Consider the following 10,779-nt stretch of genomic DNA (forward strand, 5'->3'; position numbering starts at 1 on the left):
ACAGTAAGAGAGAGAAAAAGTTATCATATAATGAGAGTAAAGTCATATCTTTGCGAGAGAAAAAGTTGTAATATTACAAGAATAAAGTCATAACTTTACGAGAAAAAAAGAAAATAACACGTAAAATTACGACTTTATAATATTATGACTTTATTCCCGTAAACCTACAGGAGAAGTGAAAATCAAGGTCATGATTTCCTGTTCCCAGGTCATTTTCTATTCCTCAAGATCAGCTTTATTTTGGAAGAACCCGTGCCGGGGTCAGCAACCTTTACTATCAAAAGAGCCATTTTAGGCAAAAAAACAAAAGAAGAAATCTGTCTGGAGCAGCAAAACATTTGAGGTCACACTGAGGGAAAAAAATCTGAGATTTACAGAATAAAGTCATAACGTTACGAGAAAAAAAAATCATAATATTATGAGAATAAAGTCATAACTTTACGAGAGAAAAAGTTGTAATATAACGAGAATAAAATCATAACTTTACGAGAAGAAAGTTGTGATATTACGAGGAAAAAGTCGTAATATTACGAGAATAAAGTCATATCTTTGCGAGAGAAAAAGTTGTAATATTACGAGATTAAAGTCATAATATTACAAGAATAAAGTCATAACTTTACGAGAAAAAAAGAAAATAACACGTAAAATTACGACTTTATAATATTATGACTTTATTCCCGTAAACCTACAGGGAAGTGAAAATCAAGGTCATGATTTCCTGTTCCCAGGTCTTTTTCTATTCCTCAAGATCAGCTTTATTTTGGAAGAACCCGTGCCGGGGTCAGCAACCTTTACTATCAAAAGAGCCATTTTAGGCAAAAAAACAAAAGAAGAAATCTGTCTAGAGCAGCAAAACATTTGAGGTCACACTGAGGGGAAAAAATCGGAGATTTACAGAATAAAGTCATAACGTTACGAGAAAAAAAAATCATAATATTATGAGAATAAAGTCATAACTTTACGAGAATTTTTTTTTTGTAATATTACGAGAATAAAGTCCTAACTTTACGAGAGAAAAAGTTGTAATATAACGAGAATAAAATCATAACTTTACGAGAAGAAAGTTGTGATATTACGAGGAAAAAGTCGTAATATTACGAGAATAAAGTAATAACTTTACAAGAAAAAAAGAAAATAACACGTAAAATTACTACTTTATAATATTATGACTTTATTCTCGTAAACCTACAGGGGAAGTGAAAATCAAGGTCACGATTTCTGTTCCCCTGTTATTTTCTATTCCTCAAGATCAGTTTTATTTCGGAAGAACTAGTGGATATGAGCCCGTGTTTGACCGAGCTGGCTGATCACATTATCGGCAATCAGGCTGATAGTTTGCTGACAGTTGATTTAATTAGTGATTACAGTGTTTCTGTTTTGATTTTATTCCCAGGTGCATCCAGGCACTGAGGTGACGGTGATTGACTTGTATAACAACCTGGCCAGTATGAAGCCGTTGTGGAGGCAGGTCCGAGACTTCAGGAAAGCCTTTGACGCCGTTGTGCAAAAGAATCCTGATGGTGTCCATCTTCTGTGCTTCTCACAAGGTACTCTCTCCCACTCACATTACACTGTATTGCACACGCACCACTGCCATTCTTTAGCCATGTAATGAAAAGTCTTTGAGCATTTATCTAGGGATGCAGCAGCAGAGTGAACTATTATTACATATTAAAAGTAAAAGACTAACGGAGGGTGTAAGCGCCAGAGTTAAAATGTCCTGACAGTTAAAGACTGAAGAGCTTGGAAAAGAAATAGGATCTCCAAGATAAAATGACTTCTGTATAAAGCCTTTTGTGACTCCAGAGGGAGCTGTGAGAAGTCTGATTGATTGCCTCAAGTGATGTCACTTGAGTCAGGAGGTCAGTTGGGGCTGAAAACCACAAGTTTTGAAAATGAAAATAATCTGGAGGTGTGGAGTCAGAAAGAAGAGATTAACCAGACTTCTGTAGCTCCTCATCTCTGTTGAAGATATAGAGGCTACAGGCTACATTAGCCACTATTAGCACAACACACCACTTACTGAACTATCAGCTGCCTTGTTGCATTGTGGGTAATGTAGGCATCAAGTTTTGACAAGGAAGAAGAATATGTGAAATAAAATAAACCGCTGTGGCTCAGCAGGTAGAGCGCATCGTCCGCTGTTTGCAGGGTTGGTGGTCTGATCCAAAGTGTCTTTGAGCATGACCTTGACCTCCCAATTGCTCTCGATGGTTCAGTTTACCCTCATTTATATAAATGGGGTGGACAAAATAATAGAAACACCTCTCTGTATAATGCAATACAGTTCAACAGCACCCCAAACTACATCCTCCAAACATCCTTCTAAAACAGTTTCAACAAAAAACTGAACATAATAACCTTCATGAAGGTAGAAGTTATTGCAGGACGGTTGTATTGGGCTCCACTAGTTTTAGCTAGGTGTACCTAATAAACTGGCAGCTGAGTGTGTATTTTGAGAGGCGTCAGTCAGTCTGTCAGAGACCCAAAATAAATTCTCACTGTGAGATAATGTCACACAAACGTGGATGTTGTATAATCTCTGTACATGCAGACCACAGAGACAACAGGAGATCACACAGAGCGAAAGAGAACAGAGTGTGTTCCCGGAAGGTCAGTTTAACAAAATAACCACCATGAGTTATACCAAGAATATACAGTATACAGTTAAAAAAAACAGGCTGTTGATTGCACGACCTTGCCTGTCACATTGAAGTTGAGGAATAATAACTATATGCTACAGGCCTTCAACTTTCACTTCCACATTTCTAGCATACCGAGATAAGAATAAGTGCCATTTTTTTTACCGATGTGGCTCCCAGTTCAGCTCTGCAGTTTATGTTCTTATGTCCTATGTATGTTCGTATGTACTCAAAAGTTTAGAGGCAGAAAACCTTTAACTTTTATCCCCATTCTCTCATTTTCAAACTTGTTTTAACAAAAAAAAAATACAAATTCTAAAACGCATTAATGGTTTGTGTAAATTCAATATAAATTATTATTACTCTGTTGTTAAAATTGCATTACACGTGGTGAGGAGCGCATTATGACTTCTTTAGGACACGAAACTCAAAGTTTAGGACTTGGGACTTGACTTGGGACTTCAGTGCAAAACACTTGACACTTACTTGTGACTTGCAAAATAATGACTTGGTCCCACCCCTGCTGGTTTGTCGTAACTCTCTTGATGTTGTGTCCTCTTCTTTTCCTTCTTAAGGTGGTCTGATTTGTCGAGCAATTCTCTCCACGGCTCCCCACCACAACGTGGACACCTTCGTTTCGCTGTCGTCACCACAGGCCGGGCAGTATGGAGGTCAGGGAGCTTCATTTTAATGTATTAAGCATGTCTGTATAACCCCTGTTCTCCAGGGAATTATGACATTTCTGAAATTGGTCCAGGATTGAGGGAGAGCGTTGTAACCGGCAGCCGCGAAACGAGCTGTGAGGGCAAGTGAACAGTGTCAGTGTAACGTTACATTCACTAAAAGAGCTTGTCTTTGCCACTGACAGGTTCAGATTCTTATTATGAGTGTCTGACAACATTATGGAAAGGACCCTACAGAGAAATAAAACATTGTTCTTACCTTTCACTTGATCTGTTCTGTTTGTTATTGTGTCCAAGTCCCGCTCAAGGAGAAGTCTCGTTGTGAAATCTGAATATCCGTATACTCTGGCTCAAATAAATACGGGCAGCCATCGAATCAAAGACCTCATCCACATTGTCGAAATCATCTAAATATTAAACCATGACATTGAAAATAATTTAGACAACACTAACCTACGTACTCCAACACAACAAACTCTGCCCTGCTGGCACTCACGTTTCCACCATGGATGTATTCTACTATTCCACCGTTACTATACCAACACGTCACCTCGTCAGATTTCAGAATAAGATTTCTCCTTGAGAGACACTCTTTCCATAATGTCAGACACTAATCAGAGCCTGTCATGGCAAAAACAAGCACTTAGTGGACGTAAATGACGGTGCCAGCTTGCCCCAATAACATTGCATTGCAGCCAGTGAGCAGCTGCCGGTTACAGCGTTCTCCCTCAATACTGGACCAACTTCAGAAACTGTTGTTCCTATTAGTCAGTTAGACACAAAAACATGAAAATCCAGGTTGAGAAATACAAAAGTTACTCTTTAATTCACCAGAACTTCAAACAATATTGATTCATAATTGATTCTAAATTTCAAAATACTGTCTTACTCCACAGACACAGAATACCTGAGGTGGGTATTTCCTGACATCATGAAGAAGACGGTGTTTCGTATTTGCTACAACAGAGTGGGACAGAAAGTGGCTATCTGCGACTACTGGAACGGTGAGAATGATGATAAATTGACCTTTAACTGAGGAGAACCTGCACGTGGCTTTACATCCCCCCCTCCCCCTTGAAAAGATAACAGATATATATATATATATTCATCTTTCCTCCACAGATCCTCACCATAGGTCCCTCTATCTGCAGGGGAACGGCTTCCTGCCGATGCTCAACGGTGACAGACCTCACAAAGACATGACAGGTATAGTGGAATGAAATACATTTGTGGCCATTATGTGCTTGTGGATGTATACAGTAACTTTGCACAGTCATGCATTTCTCCGTTACACCTCTTCAGCATGGAGGGAAAACTTTCTGCGCATCAAGAAGCTCGTGCTGATTGGAGGACCAGATGATGGCGTCATCACACCGTGGCAGTCCAGGTATCAAAGATTTATAATTCATATACACACTGTTGATTCTCTGTCATTTTATTGTGACTATAATGTGTAGTCGTTCAGGATCGCCTGTGATCTCGTGGCTCTCTTGATGATTAAATCAAAAGTAAACATGAAAACCAAGAGCAACTTGATTTCAAATCTGAAAAAAAGGTTTTGAATAATCCACAGATTCTCATCGACAAGCCACATGAAGTCAGAGGTTCTTCACCAAAAAACAAGATAATACAAAACCTCTAAATATGTGAATGCGTTTGGTTGCGTTTATATACAGTATTTATATAATTCTAGCGCCACTTAAAAGTCTTTTGTTAATAGAGATCTGATACTGCATGATAGATAAATATTTGCTTCTGTCCTTTTCTGCCTTGTCTGTGATTGTTGGTCGATAGCGTTTTTAGGAGATACTGGCTGTAAATACATTAAATTATGTTTCAATCTGAAAAAAATGTGCATGGGAAGAAGTCCCCCCCTGGTTTCAAGACCTCTTTACCTGAACTAACTGTTTCCTCTTTTTCTAAACAGCCACTTTGGATTCTATGACGGCAACGAAAACATCGTACAAATGAGGAACCAGGAGGTAAGTTTGAAACTAATGTATTTGTACACCACTTGTATCACTTCTATATCGACTGGAAACCCTATGTGAAAACGCCCTAAGAAGCATTGTGTTTGTGTTAGCTTAGAATGAGCCCTTCATATCTACATAGTGAGCGGGTCCTCTTCACGGAGTCCGCCATGTTGTTCTGTCATGTTTCTACCATTTCTATGTGACCTGAATGCCACCGTAGTTCTTTGACACGCTTGCAGAGTGCAAAACCGTGGTACCTCCAGCCGCCATCTGAATTTCGACCACGGTTTTGCACTCAGCGGCTCACATTACCGCAGTCTTAGAAAGGGAGGAGTGAGCGGAGGGGTACTCAGTTGGTTGCAATCTGCAACCACACCACTAGATGCCGCCAAATCCCGCACACTGTTCCTTTAAATGGTAGACATCTGTTTCTCCTCCTATTTTGTAATAACCCCATCCAACTCTTCTTCTCTCCCTTTGACAGTTTTACAAGAATGATGCATTTGGCCTGAAGACGCTGGACGCTCGCGGCAACGTGTCGGTGTGCGTTCACTCTGGAGTGAAGCACACTCAATGGCACTCAAACTACACAGTGTTCAGCAGCTGTATAGAGAAGTGGCTCACATGAAGAGTGTGAGAGATCAACTGAAATAGACTATATGATCTAAACTGTATTTTATTTATATGATTTTTTTATACAAGACTGTCACCATATAAACCAAACACCTATTAAAAAATATCAGCATCTATAAATATTCTTTTCCCTTCAGAAGCTTCTTTCCTTTATGTGGCAATATTGATCAATCGCTGCTCTCTAGTGGAGGTTTATTGTACTCTGGAGTCTTGTAAAGCTGTGGTTCCCAACCTTTTTCCTCAAGGGACCCCTTTTCTATCATTGAGTAAACTGACGACCCCTGACTAAGTGATATATTTCATGGATATTGCATATTATATTTAATGCATAACAATAACAGTATAGAACAACTGAAGGACATTTGTGTAAAACAAGCGATTTGGATGAATTTTGAGCAGATTATTTCCCGTGAATATTGCATCAGAGAGGATTTTTCCTGGTATTTTAAGGACTTTCATTACAATTCTCTGTATTGTTTATTTTTAACAATCATACATACTTACATACATATTCAGTTTTGTTCTCCCTGATGCTTGGCCATTGTTCTATCAGTTCTGTGGTTGTTTTAACTGCGTACTTTTCTAATGCAGGAGGAGGCTGTTACCGTTATTGCCCTTATCCTGTTTAGATCTTGAATCATAATCCAAACTTTAAAAATAACGATTTAATTTAGTTTTCTTTTATGTTTCTGCCTCAACTAACGTAACTTGGCGTTAATTGATCCTTTTAGAATATCTGAATATTTTCTCTTCATATTAAAGTATTTTGTAGGAACACCAATGTCGAAAATTATTAGTATGTTTGTTTATTTTAAATTTTTTTAATTGAAAATTTTGGCCACACCTTAAACAATTATAGTCTAAATTTTCACCAGTTCCCTCCAAAAAATTAAGTTGTTCCCAAAGCCATTGTTGCCAAGACTGTTAAATGTGGTGTGAGGATGTAACGGTCAATAACCAACAAAAGAAATCCACACCCGCATGTTGTGGCAGCTGCCAATTCTCTGGTGTTTGCTGTTGTTTCCCTTTTCCCTGGTGTTTTTTGGTTGAGTTGCTGAGTGATTAGAGGGTTATTCAGTTCACCTGTTGCGCAGGGTGTGGGGACTGGCTCTTAAATGATAGTTGAGAGCAGCTTGGTGCATTCCCCTCTTGGCCAATCAGGGTGTAACGACGCCCTTTCTGTAGGGCTTAAAAGAGGAGGGAAACTGCACACCCAGTGTCATTCTGATCTCTCCTTCACTCAATGCAACATGTGTTATCAGCTTTACCAGAAACTCTGGTCTGTTTTGGGCCCTTTTGGGATTCTGTGATCTTTGTGTTTTGTTTGTTGAGAGTGTTGACTCCTAGTTGGGGAAACAAGTTAAGTGCCAACCAATTGGGTTACCTGCACTGGGACGTTTAGGTACTATTTGTGCAACGATCTGGTTTGCCTTACAATAGCCTAACGCCTGCAGGCTGTATTTTTTGTATGCTATTCATTTGTTGATTTTCAATGAAACCCTTTATACCCATTTCTTTTAGTGTATTTTATTTGGGAAAACTTTAAAGGAGGGTAAAAGGAAAAACACAAACCAATATTTCAGTTTCCTTAATTGTTTGTTAATATAGAGGCATTTGTTCATTATTATTATTAAGAAGGCATTTTATTTTATATTATTATGTGGATGGGAACTGTTTTTCAGTCTTCTGACTGAACAACTAAAGTCTGGGGAACTCAGTACCGCCACAATGTTAACCCTGAGTTATAAACACTGACTGTTCATGAGAATAGAAACCCCTTTACATTGGCACAACTGACACCCGTAATCATGAAATAACTGCAGTTCCTGTCTTTTGTGCCAGAGAGCAGCAAAACGCGTTTTTAAATTCCAGTTGAAGTTATTTTTTATTTTTTTATTTATTTTTTATTTTCCATTTATTTTTTTTATTTATTTTTTTATTTATTTTATTTTTTATTTTAACATTTTCACATTTTTAATAATGTTTTATTTTGAAGTTTAATGTTGTGTTGTTGGCACAACTGACAGCCGTAACCATCATGAAATAACTGCAGTTCCTGTCTTTTGTGCCAGAGAGCAGCAAAACGCGTTTTTAAATTCCAGTTGAAGTTTTTTTTAATTTATTTTTTATTTTCCATTTATTTTTTTTATTTATTTATTTTTTTTATTTTTCCATTTTTCTATTTTTAATAATGTTTTATTTTTTTATTTTTTTCCTATTTTTTAAAATAAATTTATTTTCACATTTTTAATAATGTTTTATTTTTTTATTTTTTTTCATATTTATTTTTTATTTTCCATTTATTTTTTTTATTTTTTTTTATTTTTCCATTTTTCCATTTTTAATAATGTTTTATTTTTTATTTTTTTTCCTATTTTTTTTTAAAATTTTATTTTCACATTTTTAATAATGTTTTATTTTGAAGTTTAATGTTGTGTTGTTGGCACAACTGACAGCCGTAACCATCATGACTGCAGTTCTTTTCTGCCAGAGAGCAGCAAACGCGTTTTTAAATTCCAGTTGAAGTTATTTTTTAATTTTTTTTTTTTTTCCATTTATTTTTCCATTTTTTTTATTTTTCCATTTTTCCATTTTTCCATTTTTAATAATGTTTTATTTTTAATTTTTTTCATATTTTTTTTTTAAAAATTATCTTCACATAAAATTTTTTTTCTTTTTTTAAAATTTTTTTTTTAACATTTTCACATTTTTAATAATGTTTTATTTTTAATATTTTTTTCCTATTTTTTAAAAAAAAATTATTTTCACATTTTTAATAATGTTTTATTTTTTTATTTTTTTTCATATTTATTTTTTTTTATTTTTCCATTTTTAATAATGTTTTATTTTGAAGTTTAATGTTGTGTTGCTGGCACAACTGACAGCCGAAACCATCATGAAATAACTGCAGTTCCTGTCTTTTGTGCCAGAGAGCAGCAAAACGCGTTTTTAAATTCCAGTTGAAGTTTTTTTTTTTTAATTTTCCTTTTTTTTCCATTTTTTTTTTTTTTTCCATTTTCACATTTTTAATGTTTTATTTTTAATTTTTTTTCATATTTATTTTTTATTTTCCATTTATTTTTTTTATTTTTTCCATTTTTCCATTTTTAATAATGTTTTATTTTTTTATTTTTTTCCTATTTTTTAAAAAAAAATTATTTTCACATTTTTAATAATGTTTTATTTTTAAGTTTAATGTTGTGTAGTTGGCACAACTGACAGCCGTAACCATCATGAAATAACTGCAGTTTCTGTGTTTTGTACCAGAGACACTAGTTTGTGCTGTGTTGTATTGGACTAAAGTCTATTTTAAGGATGCTGCATCTCCATTTAAGCACAATGACACACAATTAGAAGCATAAATACTACAAGAGTAGGCTATGAAGTGCAACAGGATTGAGTCAACACAGAAACAATAGTGTATTGAGTCAGAAACAGTAAACCCAAAAGCAGTAGTTTGTCCAAAATCCTTTTACTGAGCAAGCAAAGCAAGAAGGGGTCACAAAACCAGGCAGAACAACAAAACTGAGAGGGGCATCTTCAAACCAGTAAACAGGCAAGGTAAGAAAATAACTGGGGGAACCGCTGTAATGTGAGACATGAGCTCTGAATGTGACAGAGGGGAAGTGAATCTGGGCTGATATATGAATGAGTGGCTGATGAGGTAAATGAGGCTCAGGTGTGGACATGGGCGGGGAGGCTCAGGTGAGGGGAATGAGGTGATTGCACGGCAGATGAGGGTACAGTATCTGTGGAGTCAGGCAGGTGAAATACAGGGCAAAAGCAGGAAATATAGTATAGTAACTATCTAGGTGCGCAAATAGACAAAATAGTCAATAAAAACTGACATTTTAAATGATATAAAGTCATTTTAGTGATTGTCTGACTCTGTTTTAGACATCTTTGAACACATTGATCTATAATGATCCTGTTTCATTGTTGAAAGTTAAAGGGACTGTTTGCAAGATTCAGAAATTGGTTGTAACAGCGACACCTGTGGCCGTTAACTCAACGAAAGTCAGTGTCCTGTTGCTCGTGCTCGCCCGTGTGCACGGGCTGTATACCTGAATGTGAGCGAGCATCTGTCAAAACAGTGAGGCGACACACGTCAGCTAAAACCACAATATCACTCTATATTTCAGCTGCTTGGCAGTAATGTTAGCTGAACAGACGAAGGGCTCTCCATGAATCAATGCTGATACTAGTGTTGGCTTTTCCTGCCTCAGCCTCCCGACCACGGCCGGAAGGAACAGGGGAGACACCGGAGTTTTGGTCGGAGCGCTAACGTTTCGCGCTGCGGAGCACCATCACTTCACAAGACACGGGAAACCTCTGTTGGTCTGGAGGAGCTGCAGCAGTTATTTCTGCACAAACGTCCACTGTACATTCACTAGATATTCTCAGAGCTAAACTAACTCTCCTGCAGTGTGTAGTGTGCGCGCATGCACATGAGTGGAGCAAAATAGCGAGAACGAGCGCGGTGTGTGAGTGAAGGCAGGCAGGCAGAGGAGCAGAGTACAGCAGAGACTCCGGCCCTGGAGACCAAAGCTACGTCTCCCCCGCGTCCTCCGACCGCGGCCAACACTGTTTTGCAAGACGGGCTTCACTAGATAGAACTTTGCGGTTTTGGTGCTTCCATGTAGTTTGTGTTGGAGTCTGAGTCTGAACAGCGTAGCCACACGCGAACGCGCGTGGGACACCGACCCGCTATGATTCATACGTGTAAGAAGTTACAAACAGTCCCTTAAATGAATTCATAAATAAATAATGGAAAAATGCAGTTTAAATAACTGGATTCACAAGTTGAATTAAGAATACAGGTTTTAATCAGGCATTTTTAAAGGTCAT

The 10,779-nt window shown here is 37.1% G+C and overlaps 1 protein-coding gene across 1 annotated transcript in view; it reads left to right on the forward strand.

Annotated features, from left to right (window-relative positions):
- LOC141778502 (lysosomal thioesterase PPT2-A-like) overlaps positions 1–6,053 on the forward strand; it is an 8,031-nt gene extending 1,978 nt beyond the window's left edge. The window contains exons 2-8 of the mRNA XM_074652799.1: positions 1,394–1,547; positions 3,218–3,313; positions 4,222–4,329; positions 4,448–4,531; positions 4,628–4,712; positions 5,253–5,307; positions 5,783–6,053. Of these exons, the coding sequence (XP_074508900.1) occupies positions 1,394–1,547; positions 3,218–3,313; positions 4,222–4,329; positions 4,448–4,531; positions 4,628–4,712; positions 5,253–5,307; positions 5,783–5,926 (726 nt within the window). The 3' untranslated portion in view covers positions 5,927–6,053. The remainder of the gene's footprint in view (positions 1–1,393; positions 1,548–3,217; positions 3,314–4,221; positions 4,330–4,447; positions 4,532–4,627; positions 4,713–5,252; positions 5,308–5,782) is intronic.
- The last annotated feature ends 4,726 nt before the right edge of the window (positions 6,054–10,779 follow it).

The sequence above is a fragment of the Sebastes fasciatus genome, chromosome 12 (assembly GCF_043250625.1).
Source record: "Sebastes fasciatus isolate fSebFas1 chromosome 12, fSebFas1.pri, whole genome shotgun sequence".
NCBI lineage: Eukaryota > Metazoa > Chordata > Actinopteri > Perciformes > Sebastidae > Sebastes > Sebastes fasciatus.